The 21,929-nt window shown below is 34.8% G+C and overlaps 1 protein-coding gene across 5 annotated transcripts in view; it reads right to left on the reverse strand.

Annotated features, from left to right (window-relative positions):
* The window catches only part of LOC145668491 (agrin-like), a 1,085,796-nt gene that overhangs the window by 127,057 nt on the left and 936,810 nt on the right, over window positions 1-21,929 (reverse strand). For 4 of the 5 annotated variants that reach the window (XM_081736441.1, XM_081736440.1, XM_081736439.1 and 1 more), the window contains 3 exons: window positions 20,041-20,253; window positions 12,972-12,998; window positions 2,212-2,306 (listed from right to left, as the gene is read on the reverse strand). In XM_081736441.1, coding sequence (XP_081592567.1) covers window positions 2,212-2,306; window positions 12,972-12,998; window positions 20,041-20,253 — 335 coding nt within the window. The remainder of the gene's footprint in view (window positions 1-2,211; window positions 2,307-12,971; window positions 12,999-20,040; window positions 20,254-21,929) is intronic. The other variant, XM_081736438.1, reaches the window with a different exon arrangement.

The raw sequence follows: 21,929 nt of genomic DNA on the forward strand, positions 1-21,929 counted from the left end.
CGCGTTAATTGGGAATCGTTGGAATTTCTGAAAAAGGTGGGGTTGGAATGGAAAGATCGAATACTCATAAAAAACTTATACATGAACCAACAAGTAAGTGTTAGAAATGGAGAGAAAATGACAGAGAAGAGTGCAATTGAAAGGGGAGTTTGACAGGGATGTTGTTTCTCGCCAACAATATTTAATATCTATCTAGAAGAGATAGTAAATAGAGTCTACATAATGAAGACGTCACTTCAGTAAGAGGTAGAATGATTAAGTGTATACGGTTTCAAGATGATATAACACTTGTTGCGGAATCTGAAGAGAAAATCAATAAGATGTGAGAAAACTTGAGGAAGGGCTGTGAAGAATATGAAATGAAAAATAAATGTTAGAAAGACAAAAGTCATGATGATTGGAACGAAGCGGTTGATGTCAAATATAGAAGTAGGAGGGGAAAAAATAGAACAAATGAACAGTTTTTGATACCTAGGTAGTAGTATTAGTATTGATACGAAGTGGGAATATGAAATAAAAGCAATAATAAAAATGGCGAAAGAAGCTTTTAGAGGAAGAAAATACTATTTTGTGGGATCTTGAATAAAGAGTTGAGAAAAAGACTCATAAAATGGTTTGTGTGGAGTATTGTTCTGCATGAGTCAGAAACATGAACATTACGCAAAAATGATGAAAAACGACCGAAAGCTTTCGAAATTTGAGTGTGGAGAAGAATGGAGAGAATTAGCTGGGTCGAGTGGAAAACGAATCAGAGGGTTTTAGAAATGATGGGGCAGAAAAGGATAATTTTAATATTATTAACAAGAGGAAGAGAAACCGGAGAAGGAACTGTATTATGAGGGACGTGCTAGAGGGTATGGTGGCAGGAAAGAGGAGAATGAGGCGAAGGAGTCATTAATTAATGGACGATATTAAAACAGAAAATCGTACATGAAGTCTAAGAGGTTACCGGAAGCATAGAAGCTTCTCAGTTGCGGCAAGTGGTCTTCCAATAATGACAAATAAAACCTATGATGACGGTGATTACTCCTAGAGAAGAAAACCAATCACTATCATGTTGTACTGAACGAAGGAGAGGTTTCCGATTTCCACTCTCATTCGTTTTCCGCTCGACCCAGTTTATTTTCTCTATTCTTCTCTATACTTACATTTCGAAAGGTTCGGAAAATATTCCATATTGTATAACTGAACTCCCTGAATTAAGATTTTTTTGTTCTAAGTAAGATGCCCGTAGCTCCATGTGTCAGATAGCCTTCTAATTTGGCCTCGATCTCTATTATCACTCTCTTCTAACCGTATTTCCACAAGTCTTAAGACAACCTTGTGATTAACTTGGGTAGAGTATGGAAAAATGACGACGGATCTAATTGAAGGATAAAGCTGGTATTACATGAACACAATTCGCAGAGAAAAGGGATACGTACTAACTTGTAATAATCATTTTCTGGACATCAACATCCCAACAGTTAGTGATGCAGATCCCAAAGGGAAAGAGTACCCGAATCTTGTAACTGCTATATTATATTTAAGAAAGTTAAAGCAATTGAAAGAAACAATTTAGGTTCTAAAAGTACGTGCGGTATATAGATAGCATAATGATCTGGTAGATAACATAGCGAATATTTCTTTGTATTGATGACATTTTAAAATATATGTCTTGCTAAAAAGAAATTACATTCCCAAAATGGTGCTATATTTTGAGTGCCTTTTACCGTTATTCCATGTATTTTTTACTTTGTAAATGTATGTAAATTGCAAATAAATAATAGCTGTAAAAATCTCGCAAAACTAAGGATGTTGTGTACTATCCTTTCAGAATTCATTTCATTATTAGCGTACGGAACAAAACACTATATCATATTCAAAAACGACATAAATAAAACTTACTCTGTTAAAAATAAGTTCTTAAATTTGAGAAATCGTTTCTTATCTGTGCACCAAGACAATATTTTCTTAGAAATGAGATATGGCAATCCTCATTCATAAGGAAAGTAACAGAATATTTTCCCGTTTCACTTTATACAACCTCATCTACTTTTCTACATTTCTCATTAATGAGAGTTTCAAACTCTAGGTTCTAAGAAAAGATATTCTCGGTGAACAGATAAGAAACTGTTTCTCAGATTTGAGAAAGTATTTTTAACAGTGTAAATATTTGTCAATGCATTTCTAAATTAATATAAATATAGGTAAATAATATTGGATACTTACATCTACGCATGTTGCAGGACACACACATCGAGCATTTCCTGCCCCATCACTCTCACAGACGGAGTAAAAGTCACACTGTTTGTTTTCACAGCCATCTAAAAAGAACAAAAGTACAACAACGTTGTAAGAAAATCAATATGTTTATCTCTGGGGACGTATTAGAAAGAAAGGTTTCTCCAACTTCTTAATTTCTAAGATAATAATGTAGTTACTTCTACACAGTATGCATATGTTTATTCATTAGGGAAGTTCTAGATTTAGCTTTCAAATCATTTCACTTTGGAATTAATTAATTGTAAAGCGTTGGGTAAGGACTGAAGAAAGAAGTCGGACGACAATAATATGATGGTTATGTAGATGGATATATAATATTTCACAGGTGAGAGTACAGGTATATTTCATAACATTAAATATCTAGTTTTGATGCTTAAATGATAACAAATATCTTCGTTTGAATTTTGAAGGAACATTAATATAAAATATCGAAAAGAATTGACCAACACCGAAATATTGTATATTCTTTATAGATTCATTCAGAAATATCCATAGGGATTGATACGTTGTTTATTTAGCTAATTAACTACAGTAGGTAATAATGACATTAGAAGTGCGAGATCGAGGTAAAGGTGCTTGTCAATTACACTCACACAAAACTAAAATTCAAAATTTTTAATGTTAAGTTCACTGGAAGAATCATCTAACTTCTCAAGGACACTATATATTCTTGATAACTTTGAGTTTAAAAGTTGCTACCCATGAACAGAGCTAATATTCCTGGACTTAATGTTTTGTTTCGAGATCTCCAAACAGGTTCATCAGGAAAAGCAATACCACTCTTAAACCCAGTCAATGATTTGGTTCTGACTTACATCATTCACTTTCCTCATATTTTGCGTCATGTTTATGCTTATAATCTTACCTGACTTTGACAAAACCCGTCCAACAACGATTTTTCTACCAGTGATTTTATTGTATTGTTTTCCTCACTTTACTCGTTCAATTGACATTATCTCACGAAGTAGATTTAGGGATAGTTTCCTTGAAAATCTCAAGAAATGAGCTTATCTAACCCACGAAAACAACAGCCTCAACTAACCAATATTTGGAGGGGTTTTCTCTTCTTATTTTTTGTATATATCATCACGTAGGCGTCTCTTTCGTATTTATTTTACACTATTCTGTAGTATTTGAAATGAGATCGTCATCGTATGCTATACAGATCTTGATTTTCTAGAGCTGAAAGCTAGTACTGAAAATTATCGCATCGGCATATGTATGATGTTAAAGAAAACATTCTATCTTTTTCTTCACATTGCTATGGAAAAATGTTTAGAAAAACATACGAATTCTGTATTTTCTATGAATCTCAATAAGTAATCTAATTTACATAATTTCCAATTATAATAAGAAGTCTCATGGACATCGCACATACACATGAGGAGCAGTTTTTGCATTATATATATTTTTTTACACTTTCAATAATATGCATTTTTTTCTTTTAATTTCTATTTTCCTTCACCAAATTAAAATTATATTCCTACGATGCTGGTTAGTAATTTTACTAATAAACATATCATTTCAAAACAGTTATTAGATATCACATACATACTTTGTTATCTTGTACTGAAAAAAAGATTTGCAGTATCATTGTAGAAACAAGTATGTGTTAAGATATTAACTACTTTTTATTTAAGAATAGTCAGAAGTTAGAAGTGCAACAGAAATGTTGGGAAGAGTTGAATGAAGCGTAGTAGGAACTAAATAAACAATACATCTTACTCTGCCAGAGTTGATACAAATGATAGCTTTTTTAATTATCGGCTAAAATGTAGCTGAACAGTAACCGTTCTGTCTTCGTAATCAGAAGTAATCTGGCGCTATATCCTGAAGCTCTCCATTCATGCCGACATGTTCCAAAGTTTTTCTTCAATTCTACCAGCTCGAATAATATCAGCTTGGAAAATACCTTCAAAGTCCCTGGTAGAGCACCCTCTACAATTCCATCTTTCACTCTTAATGAAACAAAAATAGACAAATGCATGGTAGGCCTCTACTTGAATTTTAAATTCTGAATGAATAACGAATTTTATATTTTGCACGTTTCTTACTAAAACTTTAAGTAATCGATTTTCTAATAAACTAAGGTTAAATCTATTATTCATGTCCTAACTCCAAGGGCAGTTTAGATCTTTTTACACCGAGAAAAAAATCTGTTCTCCGGATAGTGGTATATTGTACAAATATACGGAATCCTCTTACTTATTACAGAAATCAGTATGGAGCATACGTTATCCGTATGCTACATAAGCACTGCCCTTAGATGTTACATCATGCCGTTGAAGGATGTCTGATGTCTAACATCTTCCTTATATTACATACATATGTGTATGTTACCTTCGTGAGCTATATGTTATATACGTCCATTTGTATGTGAGATCCTGACCGTCTATATTGTTTTATACGGAAAGTATGTATATATGGAACACTTATACAGAAAGTATTATAAAACATGCGTTTTCAGTTAGACGTTTGATGTACGTTAAGTCCAAAAACTACAGGATTAACATATGACATACGATTTTATGACCACCATATACAATTTTTTTGTTAGTGTAATGAGATGCAACTGAACTTACGATCATATTTTTTGTGGATTACGTTTATTTTAAGCTCATTTAATTCAAATGAAAAATAAAAGTTTATGAAAGTAAAATTTTAGAAATTAGAATTAGGATTAGGAATTAGACTTCTGGGCTTTCGGCATCTAAGGCCATTTAGCCCGTCACGTATATGAGGGATGACGTCCATCAGTGAGCACACTATCCGGGAAAAGGGAAGGATGAAAGAATTGGGGAAGGAAGGAAGTGGCCTGGGGCCATTATATTAAGTACCCTTCTGGCATTTGCATGGTGTGAATGAAGGAAACCCAGGAAAGACCTCACTCAAGATGGCTGGCCTGAAAAAGCTGTTACACTTTTTAGATCGAGCATCTCCGCCGTGAAAATTTTAGAAATATGTACAACGGAAGTACATACAAGTTTCACACACACATATATATAAACGATACGTAACATACGTATATGGACTAGGATGGGTGTTTGAATAAGTCTTTTAATTGGACACGGATTATTATGTATATGTAAACACTACACATTTATCAATTTTCTGCTTCGTTAATTCTCTTGAATTAAACGTCTCTTTGTGATTGAGCACCGAAGACACATCAAACATGGACGTGAAGCTTATCGTAAAATAAAAACCATACAAACAATTGGCACATGCTAACAACTTAGCTGTGAAATTGCTTCATCTAACGCGTTTCATATTTCAAATATCAATAGACAATTTTATGTAATAGACAGAAATATTTTTAAAAAAATCTTAAACACTCTTCTTCACTTTGTAAACTTTTCTATGTATGGTATTAGGGGAAGCTGGGGAATAATGATCACACGGGGCAAAACGATCACTATATATGGTGAGTCTGTAACTATGGTGGGCGTTTATTTCGTTTTTCCATTGATTAAGATCCACTTTGTATAAGAGAAACATGTTCTCCGAGGTTCTGATGTAATAGGAGTTGTGATAAATTTCTATATTCTGGACACGGCGAAGTTTGAATTAGATATCGTACTTGTCAACAGTGGCCTCATGAGTAACGTGCTGATGTTGATGACGAGAATAATAATTTCATTTGTGATCACTCCCGATGAGAAAAATATTGTTCCATACCGAGGAAGCTCAATGTGTGACATTTTCTCTGCTCTGTATTAATCCTATATGGAGCTTACTGTCCACTAATATTATCGTGCATACTGTGTTCATGTTTTTGTGTTAATAAATTACTTTGATCTGTTATAACAATTGAGAACTGTAATTAGGCATGTATTGGATAGAATGTTGGTGCAAATTGTAAACGTGTTCTGAGTTGGCAACCACTTCTACAAAAATGCAATCCGAGAGTAGGAAAATATTAGAGCGATAACGTTGTAACGGAGATTGAAATGATAAGAAAAACAACCTTAGAAAAGGTCCATGCTTCTTATAAAGAGAGCTTCTAACATTAAATAGCAGAGTTTTAACACGATTGGTTAGATTTACAACTCCTTCCGACTCTTAAATTAAAGAATTATGGAAGTTAATTATAACGAATAAGTTCTTTTGTAGAAATTTAATTTTAAAAAATACGAGTAAATTCAAACCTTTAGTACATAAATAGTAATCAATACCTCTTTTAAAGATAAAAATAAAAATATAACTTGTTTAGCGGGGTTTGATACTGGCTCAAAGAAACAACAATGTTTTTTCAACACCAGGAAGAAGCAAAGTGGGGTAAACATATAGATTTTACACGATATTGTGTCTTTAAAAATCGAGGTCCTGGTAATAGAGTAAGCTAGTTGTATAAGAGCCGAAACTTAGAAACAAAAGCGACCTATACTTTAAGTAGAGTATTAGTAGATAATGCAAAAGCCATAGACTTTTTGGAACAATCTTCATCGTTCTTGCAGTATGAATTTCGTAAATTAAAACAAAAATTTACATTATTACAACGCACGAAAACCTATGACTAGCCGGACAAGTTTCAGTTACGCAATGTGCGGTCAGCTCATCCACTCCCATGGTTCCTTTCTTGACTTGAGTTCTTTAAAGCTTCAAAATTCAAGTACTCTCATGACTTAGGTCAGTATAGGCCTCACCATGAAGCAAATCCAAGATTACATACATTAAAGACAAGCGCACTACCATGGCTACACGAACGAACTGCATTGCAAAAAAGGGGTCAATGTAGCTTAGTGATAGAGCACTCACCTATGGTGCGAATTGTCCCTGGTTTCATCCCAGGCCATGTAAGCTTCAGAAGAAGAACAACATCGCGTTTGTCTGTGGGTTTTCTTTGGGTTCTCCCGTTTTCTTCTAGATTCTTATTCCGTTCTTTTTATAAAGTAATCGATTACTTTCACTAGTCATCCGTCTATTTTAGTGTACAGGATATAATCTGAAGAAGTATAACTACATATTTCATTTCAGTTTGAAATGTCAATCGGTAATTCAATATTTTCCACTTTTGTCACTGTAGTCACTGACCCCATACACTATTTTTTTTTTTTTTTTTTTTACAATATGTCATTTAATTTTTCCAACCCAGTTTTGACTATTTAAAACATTTATTTTGAAGTTATATTTCACCCAATGGCAAACATATTACTTGGATACGACCACATTACTTTTGCCAAAAGTATGAATAAATTGGATCATAAAAAAATATGCTGATCACATAATGTATGTTTGAATTACTTATGCTTGCAAGAAGGAAGAATGGATGATGAAAAAAAAACTTGCATGCAGTGCAGAATTGAATAACTACAGGAAACACAATAAAATACCAAAAAGAACGCGATTAGGTCGGAGTCGCTATTTGAGGTCATCATGCACCCAGACGTTAGTTTTAAAAGCCCACTGTTCCTAAATGGGAACAATTTATTTTTTTTTATCCCTTTTTGTTAGTAGATAATTTGTTATGGATTTATTTCGTCTTTTACAATAAGGACCTTGTACCAGTCCATCTGCTACCACTAAAATTTTCAAAATACATTAAATGAGGTCAGAATCAATAAGTCTAGAAAGAATTACGAAATTCTGATACAAAATAAGTTGGGATTAAATGGGTTAACTTTATTTAAATGTTTGTAGCACTAGCAAACTTATTCACATTCATTACCTTATCAAATGTATAGAAATAAAATGGGTCAGTAATTGATTCTATTCTCGTAATTGATAAATACTAACATAAAATAGCATTGGTAAACGACTGTTAAGGCATTGCCTCTTAGATCTAAATGATATTATTTTCAACGTAGATAAACCTAAATGTATAGAAGTTCAGCAAGAACATAGAAGTTCTTCAGGATTTGTATGTAGCGTTGGACACGTTGTTAATATAACATACGAGTATATATATCTATCAGAGAAGAACAAGAGAAGTTCCAGGAGCGAACTTACAGGAAGAAAGAAGAAATGAAACAAATAAAAGAAAAGAAGAGGTGGAAGAAGAAGAAGAAGAAGAAGAACAAAGGGGCGCCGTATCTCTCCCAGGTGTGAGGATAAAGATGTGAATGTGCAGTTGTAAAGCAACCGCCAGGGAAATCAAAGACCGCGCTCGATGTCTCCCGCTCTTCCCTTAGGCTATAAATAATTGAGAAACACAAAGACGCTTCTTTGCCATTCTCAAGTTCCATCAACCGACTACTTATTTCCTACAGTAGAACAGAATATTATTACAGGAAGACTGACGTCTTATACGAAAAGATATCACGATTCAATTTCCCAACCTCTATCTTCTCACGTGAAAGATTATGCATAAAAGATATCGTACTGCAATTACAACTTCTCTTGTTTCTACAATCTATGGGGAATATAAATACCTCTAGCTTTCTTTTATAGGGTTAACATGTGGCTAAAAGTTTAGCTTATGAATTCCTATACAATTTTTCGTACTCAGAGAGGATCAAGTTTAAAGAAATACACTACACTCTTGTTTGATTGTCATCCCCGCTTGGTTTAGCGGCTATCGCGGGTGCCTTTGGTGCATGAGGTTCTGGGGTTTAATTCTAGGTAGAAGGGCATTGAAATTTGAACGCATTATGCTGGTTCAGATTCCATTTTAAACTGTAATCCACATCTGATGTAGTCTCGATGCTGAAAATTGGCGTTCATCTTTAAAAAATGAAAATAACAACCAGCCTCTCAGTAATATGACCGCCAAGACGGTTCTTTCTTGTTTTCCTTTTTTTATGTTTTTGTTATTATTAACGCCAACAATGGAGATATGGTAGCTCAGTGGTAGAGCGCTTACCACTGGTACGAGCAATGCTTCGTTGAAGTCCATGTCATTTAAGTTTATGGTGGACAACTTCGTATCTATGGATTTTCTTGGAGTCTATAGTATTCTTCCACATTGTCATTCCACTAATTCTTTTCATTATCATTGTCTTCCATAAATCATCTGTCTCATTTGGCCTACAGGGCATAATTGTGGGACGTAAAACTGAAAGATTTCCCTTTTTTCCTGCCTTAGATCAGTTAAATGGAGATTCCTGTCAGAAAGATATTGTTTTCGATTAGGATTAGTTTGAGTTTTACGTCCCACGATTTGATTAGAATTAGGATTAGAATTTAGATTTCTGGACTTCCGGTATCTATGACCATGTTTGCTCGTCACGTATGAGGGATGATGTCCCTCGGTGATCAGATCTCGCTATCCGAGGAAAGGGAAGGAAGGAAAGGGATGGGACTTGTATGTTAGGTACCATCCCGTAATTTGACTGGTGTGAATGAGGAAAACCCAGGAGATCCATACTCAGGACGGCTGACCTGAAAAAGCTTTTCAATTTTTCAACCGAGTGTTCCCACCGGAAGTCGAACTAAGAGTCAATATTGCTTCAGAGTACAACATAGGATTTGCTACTGTTTATGCCATCAACATAAAATTTAAAAAAAAAAAAAACTGTTAACAGTATGCAAGCTAAAATACCCATACTGAATACGAAGTTCATTTTTTTTTAGACTGTACAGCTAGTTAATTTGTATAAATGTATATGACATTTGTGATTAAATCTGTGCTGTCTCAATGTGCAATGTAAAAATTGAACTTACAATATCAGGTAAACAAAGACGTGTAGTATAATGATATACAAAGTGTTAAGCATTCACAATAATCCGGTACTTTCTCTATTTGAGATATCTCTGTGCAAGAAATAGCTATATTAGCAAGAGGGTTTTGTAAAGAAGTTAAAATAGACAAATGGGAAATACACACAACAAGAAGCTCATTTATCAGCAAACATAGTAGGAACAATTGGATCAAGACCTCTAACGTTGGGAAGAAGCACATCATTTATATCTGGATTGTGTAAAGAAGGCAGAATACTAGTTAAGAAACCTCTTTGGAAAAGACCTATCGATAAAAACACAAGAAAAATATAAAGCACCATCTAATGGAGTGGGCATTCAGAATCTTTACTTGATTATTATCATCCAACGTTCTTAACTTACTCACTCTAGACAGGGTTCACTAGCTGTTGTTTTGTTTCTTAAGAGTTTAACATTTGGGTTTCTAAATACATAGGATTGGTTAGTCAACTTTCTCACATTTTAAGTTCTAATAAAAATTAACATTACAGGTATTCCGTATGTTACCTGAAACAAATTAGAAATTTCCAAGTACTACGTTATTCAAACAATCCCTTTGTATTGACTAGATGTTATCTCTTTTAATACTCTACACCAACTGTACACATTTCTTTTCATCTCTTTCCCTCCTACCAAATTTTCAATTACGTTCTTCAGTAAACAACTATTAATCAAACAATGTTCTAAGAAATATATCTTTTTCCCTTTGACATCTCCAATAGTATTGTTCATTTATTTGATTTTTATGCCATTTTCTTCATAGCTATATCGTGAGATAACAAAACATTTACTAGTGATTAAACCAAAGTATTAGATTTTGAAATATCCTTACAACACTCATGCTGTAAGCGGTTTAATTTTTAAGTTTGATCTCAACCGCCGTACTTAAAAAAAGATAAGTTGCACAACAGCAGATTTCAAATAGACGTGTTCTTTCGATGAGTATTTTCCCACATTAAATAGTTGCATGCTAAAATCTTATGTATTAAGGAGAATTCGTATTATGTCTTTGTGTACAGAATCGACCCAAATACGCTTGTAACAGAGTATTTAAAGCAATTGGTTAACTAACTGGCTGATTAACTTCCGGATCTATACGGAAAAACCAGAATCTTCAAACTCTCAGAAATAAAACCCCAAGAACAAACTCCATCGTGAATCAATACGACAAATGAAGAATGTCATTAATGACTCTTTTAGCACTTTATATTACCATTATTTTCTTTCTTGGCTAATTAATAAATTTCCTTTCCTACGTTTCCAACCATTACTGTATGCATTCCCTGCAAATTTCCACTGCGAAAGACATGCTCCGTCAATTCTAGACATCTCAATATCATTATTTGCACTAATATATATTTCCATGAGACGAGATTGAATTTTCATGACGAAATTACAATATATTTCCTCCAATAGAAACACACTTTGCGAGACTTTCCAACTTTCATCATACTTTTCGAGACAAGAAAGCTTCAGGTCCTCTCTCATAGGCAACCCTAATTAGCACTATACAGATTTGCACTATACAAAATAAAATTGGCAACTGTAACTGAAGGCACAAATAGGCTTACATAAGATAGTGGATGTGTTCACCTTTGACATGAAGGCGCACGCCACTCCTGCTATACATAATCTACTTGATTGATTGACTCAGTTTTGCTTTATGTTTTTTTAAGGAACAACAAAATATCTGGGAAGAATCCTACTATTTATGTAGACTCTAAATTATGCCGGGACTTGAATCCAGCAAAGTTGATTGATGTGTCCATCATCATACAAGATCAATTTGCGGAGAGGAGGATGTTTCGCTCTACACAATATCGACTGCAAAACAGCTGACTCACGTCACAGGTGTCGCGCCAAATCTTGTTGGTTATTAACTTCGATCTTATGAACTCCCGTTTCTAATTTATTAAGAATCCTGGTTTTCTTTAAGTTGCTGTTTCTGAATTGCATTTTTCGCCCGTAGAAACTTGTTCTCAAACTCCAGTCCACATGGAAAATGAAATGAAATCTTTGAGTTTTACGGTTATGCCGGTTAGGCTAAATGAGACGGTGATTATGAGTAATGGATGAAATGGTGGAATGAACAAAGTGGGAGGAAACGGAAGAACCCCGAAAAAAACCAAGCACACGGTATTGGTCCACCACAAAGCTCACTTGGAGGGGGCTGGGATCGAACCCGAGACTCCAAGCACCAGAGGTGAACGCTCTACCACTGAGCCACCGCGGCCCATACCAGTCCACATGGATTCTCTCATATTTTTCAAATGGGAAAATTCTTTAACACCCGAATAAAATTCGGGTTACATTGGTTCTGCACTATTAGTGAACTAAGGAACATGATCATCCCGCCTACTTTTTTACCCTACCTATTTGAATCTTCCATTTTATAATCAGATGAATCGTTTGTCCCATTGTGCAGAAAGGTGATACGACGTAATGAGAAGAGACAGTGAAACGTAACTTCGCAATAATTAACAAAAATAAATTTTTCTGTAAGAATTCGTCTTGTCCCGTGCATAGGACCACTTTCAGTAAGACACTTGATGACAAGCACGTATATACTATGCAGCTTCTAGTTATGCAATTTATTCCATTTTCCCCAAAATTTGGTTCCCCCAAAACCATTATCTTGCGTTCATTAGTGTTTCAATTAAAATATAATGAAAAGGTGAATATCAAAATTGTAATCAACATGTGTTAATCTTAGTATAATTGTTCTACTTAGGATATATTACGTACATCCAAGTTAAAATAGTTATAGATTTGAAAACTAGTTAACGTATAAATCTACTAAGAAAATACTGACGACCATTTACTACTTATAGTTTCCAAAACTACAAGACACCTTAAAACCTATCTACGTATGGTAAGTTAGCAAATTCATGACATAGTTTAGGGTTTTAGTAGTTTAAGTGTGTACATGTGTGTTTCCAACAGAATAATCTGCTGAGAAGCAAGTGAAGTTTGTTATTTAAGAATTGCAAATTATGGCGTGCTGAAGCGTTAAAAATGAGCTGTGCTACAGTTTTATGTGAAATGAAATATCTTAATAATTTTCTTACCATTTGAATTAAAATCTCGAATCAAATCTGAAAATAGAATAATTTAAAAAATAATATTCAAGATTATAAGTGCAGAATTAGCTTTAAAATATTTTTTTTTGTATTTGATAAAATGAAAATTTTCTTTAAAAAATCAAATAAGAGAGCATATGGACATTACTTGGTAATATGAACCCAAAAACAATAAAAATAAAATTGAAGTAAGTATAAACTTTCTTTACAAATAATATACACAAAGATATGCTGTATATACAGACACATGAAAGTATTACCGTACAATGATATTAATTTACAGAATTGGATGGCAAGTCAATTGCCATTTCTTTTTCAAGAAAACGAGAAATGACTATTGTCTAAAAATATTTGAAATACAACTTTATCCAGTGTAAATTTGAGAATTTCGAGAGGATTCTGAACTATAATCTATACCCTTCCTTCATGAGAACAGCCTCGGACAATTTAAGCATGTACATACAATTTAAGCATGTAACTGTCTGACATACAATGTTGGCCAATTTGGTCAATAAATCGTATAAGATCAACATAATATTCTTTGATTTACAGTGTGCCTTCACACTCCGAGCAACACTCGTTGATTTGAAGTTGTTATAAAATCAGACCTTTTTGGAATAAGTCAAAATATAATTTGTCAGTGAATACATTGGTTTAAAGCATTGTTTTTTGTTTATTATCAGAATCCTTGTACAACTAGAGAACATTGAAATCTACTTCAAGATGATGCTCACCCTAGTATATGTTAACTAGCTATGATCAACCAGCTAGTATATGTTAAAATTTTATCCAGCAATGAATGTCGTGTTCGAGCAGCTTGTAAGTTCAAATTTAATGTGTAGCTACCTATGAATAAGTCAAGTTTGAAGTAATGTACCAATTTCGTTGAGAAGGGATGTATCTGTGACCAGAGAAAAGGAAATTCACCAGTCTCAAATCAAGTTGATAATCGCATTAAACAAACCTTTCAGCGAAGAGCAGAAAAGTCTACTCGTCAGATAGCCGAGAGATACAACTTCCAAAAGAACAAAGGATTAGAAAGATCTTGGTCAATCACTTACATTTTCACATGTATAACCTGCAATTAGTATTGATGTTAACGACTGGACGAGAATTCAAAGAAATTTCAATTCTGTGCTGATTTCAAGCAATTAATGGACAATGAAGACAACCTGTTGTCAAAGATCATTTTTGGTGTTGAGGTGACACTCCGCGTAAAAGGAAATGTGAACAGGCACTCTGTGTGGATATGGGGGATTGAGAATCTGAATGCTACAATGGAATTAAACGTGACTCTCTAAAAATGTGACAAGTTTCATGCCGTATCAAAAAGAAAAGTGTATGATCCATTGATTTTCATGATGGCATGGTGACTGGTCAAAGTTACTTGGATTCATTACGTAACTGGCTGATGCCACTACTGATTGATGAGGTAGACAACTACCTTTGTCAAAGATTTAAGGTACCGCTCCACTGACATTGTGGTGTCCGTAAAGTTTCGCAATGATAGCCTTTTAAATAGATGGATAGGTCGCGATCTACCAAATGACAAGCTGTTCCTCAAACGGCCTCCGCGATTACCAGGCATTACTATTTGTGACGTTTTCTTTTGGGGGTATATCAAAGACCGAGTGCACGTGCTTCCACTACCTCTAACTACAGCTGATCTTAAGGAAGAGCGCATCGCTGAAGTATACTTTGTAGTGTATAGTTCGCGGTGGATCATACATAAAACTTGATCAGTTGAAAATCTGTATCCATAAAAGTAAAAGAAAATTCTAATAAATATTGATTTTATAGTCATTTCAAATCAAGGAGTGTTTTTTTTTTTTTTTTTTTGTGAGGACGCTGCATTTCATGCGAGATATTGCTGGGTTGCATAGGTTTGAGTTTAGTTTATAGTAGATATGTTACTGCCTTTTACTACACTAAGTATCGGTTTTCACATGTGCAACGCTATGCGTAAGTATAAAACTTCTATAAAATGACTATGTCCGTCCTTCTATTTGTTGACAGGCATTAGAATAGAAATTTTAAGTAAGAAACAATGAGGAATATATGTTTGAAAATGGATTCAACATTCTAAAACTAGGTTCTATTTTCACCCTTAACTCTCTACTGACATTGGAAGTGGTAGAAAACAATTACCACTTCCGGGTTTTAATATTGACCCCTAAAGATCAAAGGTTATGAGAGATTGGGACAAATGATATAGATTCAACATCCTAAGAACAAATTCCATCTTCAAACTTGTACTGTTGAAACTGGAAGTGGAAAATCATATCACTTCAGGGTTTGCTATTGGTTTTACATAGTTTTGAAAAAAAAAAAAAAAAAGAAAAAAGAAAAAAGTTGTCTGAATTTCATTGAATAATATAAATACAATAAAAAAACATCAAAAGTTTATAAAGTGAAGAAGATAATACTTAAAAATGATGTTCAATAAACTAATACAAGTCTTCAAGTCTTTTTTTATAAGCTAGAAATCTACAGCCGTAACTTACGCCGTTATAGCTTCAATCACTAGACAATCAAATTTAAATTTTATATGGAATGTTTTAACAATACCGATTCATTCATTTTAAGTAATTTTATGTATAATAAATGGCTAATTCTCAGAAATATTTATACTGTTGTTATTGAGTTATTTACAATAGAAGGCACAGGCCACTGTACTAAACTTTCTTGCTAGAATTAATTAAACTAAAGCATGTTATACTGCAGTTACTAACGAAACATTTTCTTGTAAAATACGAACAAACTTATGGTATGAGGCATTTCCGGAAAACTTGGTCCAAAGAAGAATAAAACAAGAAAATGTTTGAGTAAGTCAAATATATTGAATCAGGGGCCACAAAATTTTTCAGCGGCACCTAAATCAAGTTTTCATATTTTTCTTTACATAATAAGCACATCATACTGAGTTACGTATATGTAGTTCTCAAAATATGAGGCGTACAAAAAAATAGTTGATTGAGTGAAATATATTGAACTTTTTTTTTTTTTTTTTTTTTTTTTTAGATCAGGGACCACAAAATTTTTGAACGGCACCTAAATCGAGTTTTCACATTTTTTTTACGGAATAAGCACATCATACTGAGTAAATTGTTAGTTTTAGTTTGGTTCATTATAAGTAGTTCTCGAGATATAAGGCCTACAAGAAAACTTTTGCCTGAAATATATTGGATCTTTTAATCCAAAAAAGCCCCAAAACTAAACTACCCCTTGTGGACTTTTTCAAAATATGACTTAAGACATACATGAGTTATTAATGAAATATTTATTTATAAATTATCAACAAGAGCTCCCTCGTGGCTAAGCGATTAGCATAGGGACCTTTGGCGTTTGGAGACTCGATTTCGATTCCCGGCGGAAGCTCATGTGCTCGGATCCCACTTAAGCTGTAGGTCCACCTCTTATATAGCCTCGCTGCTGAAAGGGACGCTAAACTGAAATCAAATCAAATCCAATTATCAGCAAAATCACTTGACTTGTATTTGAAAAGATAGTAAAAGTATCCTCATCCCCTATCTATTTTCATGGAAGCGATTTACGTAGAATTATTGAATTATTAGTAGAATATTTATTAATGAAATGTGAATAAAATCGCCTGAGTAGTTTTGAAAAAACCGTTCAGAAGGAAATTCATCCCCAAAACTAAACCACCCTTTTGGACTTTTTTCTGACTTATTTTGCATTGTAATGTTATTAATGGAACATTTATTTATAAAATATGAAAAAAATCGCCTGAGTCATTTAAAAAAATCGTTCGAAAGTAGGTGTACTCACCCCCACAATAAACTACCCGTCGTGGGTTTTTTTCCAAAACAAATAAGTTAAGCCATGTCGTAAGGTTATTAATGAATTATTTATGAAATATGAACAAATCACCTGAGTCCTTTTTAAGAAAATTGTTCGGAAAATACTCACTCACAGGAATAAACTACCTTTGGTAGATTTTTCAGAATAAATGAGTGATGGTATATTGTGAGGTTATTAGGGACATTTTTATTTTGAAATATGAACAAAATTGCCTGAGTTGTTTTTTTGAGAAAATCGTCCGAAGAGAACTTATCTCCAAAAATAAACTAACCCTCATAGATTATTCTCAAAAAAGTAAATTTATACCACAGTATAGGGATATTAATAAAATTTAATATATGAAATATAAACAAAATCGGTGTTACAGCAGTTTTGGAGAAAATCGCATTTGTTATTTACACTTTTCAGTAATTTAACCTAAATTTAGACCAGCAGGAAAAAAAAATAAGAAAGGATTTTAGAAAACTCAGTAAAAGGACTTGAAATTTTGGTGCGCATGGTTGAGTTGAGTTGAGTTGATTTTGAGTTTAATGTGCCTTTCGGCAGCGAGGCTATATGAGACGGGATCTACTGATTAACTTGTAATCGAAACCACATGAGCTCCCACTGGGAATCGAACCCGCGTCTGCCATTTGGTGCGGATACGTTGAACGGTATAGCTTCTATGCAGCCGAACATATTTACATGGAATGAACGGATGGGCAAACATTCAAAAGTATCTTTTTCTGCCTGTAAGGGAATGAAACGTGTGAATCAGTTGAAACCTCGAATGCGACTTCTTCATTATCACCATATATACGTTCTTCTCTTCTATCGGCATTCGAAAGTGGAAAACGGAAGCAAGTACTAGGGAGCATAATAAAAAAACTATGCAGGCTTCCTACGCTAACCTCAGTTACATTGGACGCAAATTGGAAAAAATGTCAAATGGTAGGTCAATTTTCTCGTCACGTTATCGAAATGATATCCTGTGCAAGTTAATGCCTTGTGTGGGTTAAACAGAAAATGATGGATGAGGAAAGGATTTACTGTAGTTCACTTCTGGGATAAAACTTTCTTGTTTGTTTTATTAAATGTTTTGAGAGTTTAATCAGCAAATGGATGTTGTGATAAGGAAAAACGGCATGTTTATAGATAGGGATTCCTGGTTCTCACATTTCCTCCTATCCTTAACATTCTAGCTTCATCAGGTTTTATAATCTGTTTTCTTTCACATTAAGGATCTATGATGTTCAAATGCGATGTTTTCTGTTAACAACGTAAAAGTAATTGAGAACTGCATTCTTTTGATTATAACAAAACTCTAAACTTTGAATCACTGTCTTTTATAATTTTTCGTATACAAGTATATTGCATACTTATCATTGCAAATATTACTGTCCTATTCGTGAGAAAATTATATTCGTCAACACTATTATATATACACTATGTGATCAAAAGTATCCGGACACCCCAAAAACATACGTTTTTCATATTAGGTGATTTATGCTGTCACCTACTGTCAGTTACTCATTATCAGCGACCTCAGTAATCATTAGACATCGTGAGAAAGCAGAATGGGGCGCTCCGCGGAACTCATGGACTTCAAACGTGATCAGATAATTGGTTTTACTTGTGTCAGAAGTCTGTACACGAGATTTCCACACTCCTAAACATCCCTAGGTCCACTGTGTCTGATGTGATAGCGAAGTGGAAACGTGAAGGGACACGTACAGCACAAAAGCGTACAGGCCGACCTCGTCTGTTGACTGACAGAGACCGCCGACAGTTGAGACCGCCGATCTAGGCAGACATCTAGGCAGACATCTATCCAGACCATCACACAGGAATTCCAAACTGCATCAGGATCCACTCAAAGTACTATCACAGTTCGGCGTGAGGTGAGAAAACTTGGATTTCATGGTCGAGCGGCTGCTCATAAGCCACACATCACACAGGTAAATACCAAACGACGCCTCGCTTGGTCTAAGGAGCATAAACATTGGACGATTGAACAGTGGAAAAATGTTGCGTGGAGTGACGAATCACGGTACACAATGTGGCGATTCGGTGACAGGGTGTGGGTATGGCGAATGCCCGGTGAACGTCATCTGTCAGCGTGTGTAATGCCAACAGTAAAATTCGAATGTGGTGGTGTTATGGTGTGGTCGTGCTTTTCTTGGTGCTTTCCTTGTTGTTTTGCGTGGCACTCTCACAGTGCAGGCCTACATTGATGTTTTAAGCACTTTCTTGCTTCCCACTGTTGAAGAGTAATTTGGGGATGGCGATTGCATCTTTCAACACGATCGAGTACCTGTTCATACTCCACGGCCTGTGGCGGAGTGGTTACACGACCGTAACATCTCTGTAATGGACTGACCTGCACAGCGTCCTGACTTGAATCCTATAGAACACCTTTGGGATGTTTTGGAACGCCGACTTCGTGCCAGGTCTCACCAACCTACATCGATACCTCTCCTGAGTTCAGCACTCCGTGAAGAATGGGCTGCCATTCCCCAAGAAACCTTCTAGCACCTGATTGGAAGTATGCCTGCGAGAGTGGAAGCTGTCATCAAGGCTAAGGGTGGACCAACACTATACTGAATTCCAGCAGTACCGATGGAGGACGCCAAAAATTGTAAGTCATTTTCAGCCAGGTGTCGGGATACTTTTGATCACATAGTATATATATATATATATATATATATATATATATATATATATATATATATATATATATATATATATATATATATATATATATGGGAAATATTTAGAATAAATGCTGCTTGCTTATGAAAAAGTTTAAAAAAAATACTAAATCGAGACAAACGGACGAAAAAGACAGTTGTCGTAGATCGAAAATTTTTAACCAGCTTCCATGTTGGCATAAGTTATTTTCCTTTATAATATAGGTCTATATTCAGTGCAATAAATATGCACTGAACTTCTCATTTCCATAAATATCCGGAGGAAAATTCCTCTCCGGAGCTAACAAATTCCCTCGCTCCGTCTTATATCTCCGATCGTCTACCGTGGATTGTCAGTATTTTTACAGTGTTACTTTCACTCCCCGTGTATCGAAAGTCTCCCCAGGAAGAAATCCTCTGAATTCATCACAACGAACATTCCTCGTATACATAGAAATATAGTACTTTTTTCTGATAATCTATTTATGATTTGGAACTGGGAATAAAATGTAAGCAAACTTGTTTAAAATTACAGTAATATGATGATAAACAGAATGTCAACTTACTGCATAATCCTTTATACAAAACTTTAATTTCTCGGCGGTATTGACAAGCCTCGAATCGTAATTTGCACTCATTGCTGTAGGAAATTCCGTCAGAACCACATACAGGATCAAACTCTGCTGGACAAGCTGGGCATTCGCATACCGATGTATTTCCCTTTTCTACGCACAAAGCGCCATATTCACATTTGTGCCTGCTACAAGGACCCATAGCACCTGTAGAAGAAAAATAATAAATATAGTTCAATTAAATGGTAACTTGTTTCTTTGTAGTAAATTGTTCAAGTATATCAATTTATAATCCCCAATAATAGTATCGACAAGTTAAATAAACCAGAGAATAATTATACAGGCTGTCCTATTAATGCGTACAAAAAATTTAGGGGTAGATAGCTGATGTCAAACCAAGAAAAAAAGTCCTATGCAATTTTGACCAAAAGTCCATAGTTTCGGAGATATAGGGTGCCGAAAGCGTGGGAAAATGAACTTTAGAGATCTATATCTTCACTATCCTAAACGATAGAGCAAAGGCGGTATGGTCAAGTCAAAGATATCGGATGTGATCTATCCAAAAATGCTTATGCCGCAATCGTGAAACCCTTGCGCAAGGGATTCCCCAAAGGAAGTGGGGAATCCTCGTCAATTCACTTGAGAAAGAAAGGTCTCCAGTAACCAAAAACATAGGGAATATGAGAAACTACTAAAAAGAACATGCACATGAGGAAAAGTGCATACTAATCAGCATGCAAGTTGTAAAGCAGGGGTGTGCAACTTGGAACAGTGGGCGGGCCAATCACAGAGCACTAAATGTCGCCGCGGGCCTCACTGTAGGTATATCATTTTTATACCGAGGGAAATTTCCCTCAACTATCTGCGCTTGTTAAGTGATTGTCTTCAGGCCGTTACCACGTTTCGCACTGTGTGATCGATGGAAAATTTCCAGTTCACTCTTAAAAGGTTTTGTAAAAAAGAAAAAGTATAATAATTATTGTTTTCAATAACTGACCAGCGGATCGGAAGACAGGATTAGGCGGGCCTCATATGGCCCGCGGGCCGGCTGTTGTACAGATGAACCAAAATAACATTAAACTGTGGTTGATGTAACTAATGGGTGGATGGAGATAAAAAGGAAACTTGCTTTCTTCGTATGCAGCGAGACAAATCGTCCAGGCAATCCAGAAGATAATGTCACCGAAATACCAATTGATTTCGTTCGAAAAAAAAAAAAAGCAAGGAAAGCAAGTATTGGTATAAGAAAACCTTTCCTAAAACACTCATTTGCTTGGAATGTAGTTATAAGTGGTACTGAAAAAAAAAACTTGCTGGGAAAGGCAACAAAACTAACGAAATTGTGAAATAATAATAATAATAATAATAATAATAATAATAATAATAATAATAATAATAATAATAATAATAATAACCATCATCATCATCACAGCTTCTTTTGTTTACTACCATTACACACAACTTTATACACACACAGAAAGCGTCTGTTCCAGCCAAGATTCGAATACTTGGCTCCTTGATTGGAAGTCTAGTGACGTAAACCTTCCAACCACATAGACTAATGCTCAACCACGCGGGAGTCTCACAAATGTGTAGTAGTGTTTAATTGGGGTAATATCTTAGACCTCTTTTCACTTTTGTTGGATTCAAGTACACAAGCAATTAACCTGTGACGTGCAACTTACAAGAACACCGAGGTGGCAGAATTTGTTCTGAAAGAAACAGATTGCAATCGTCGTATACTACTATTACACGCGCCTAGAACAGAAGTTCTGTATATCTGTAAGACAATAGCGAAACATGTTATCTTGAACGACATGAAACAAAATGTGCTTGACACTAACTGAATGTCGTGCTTCTATAATAAATAACATTTAGGCCCA

Source organism: Thermobia domestica, chromosome 13, assembly GCF_964235325.1.
Source record: "Thermobia domestica chromosome 13, izTheDome1.hap1.1, whole genome shotgun sequence".
In the NCBI taxonomy this organism is placed as follows: Eukaryota; Metazoa; Arthropoda; class Insecta; order Zygentoma; family Lepismatidae; genus Thermobia; species Thermobia domestica.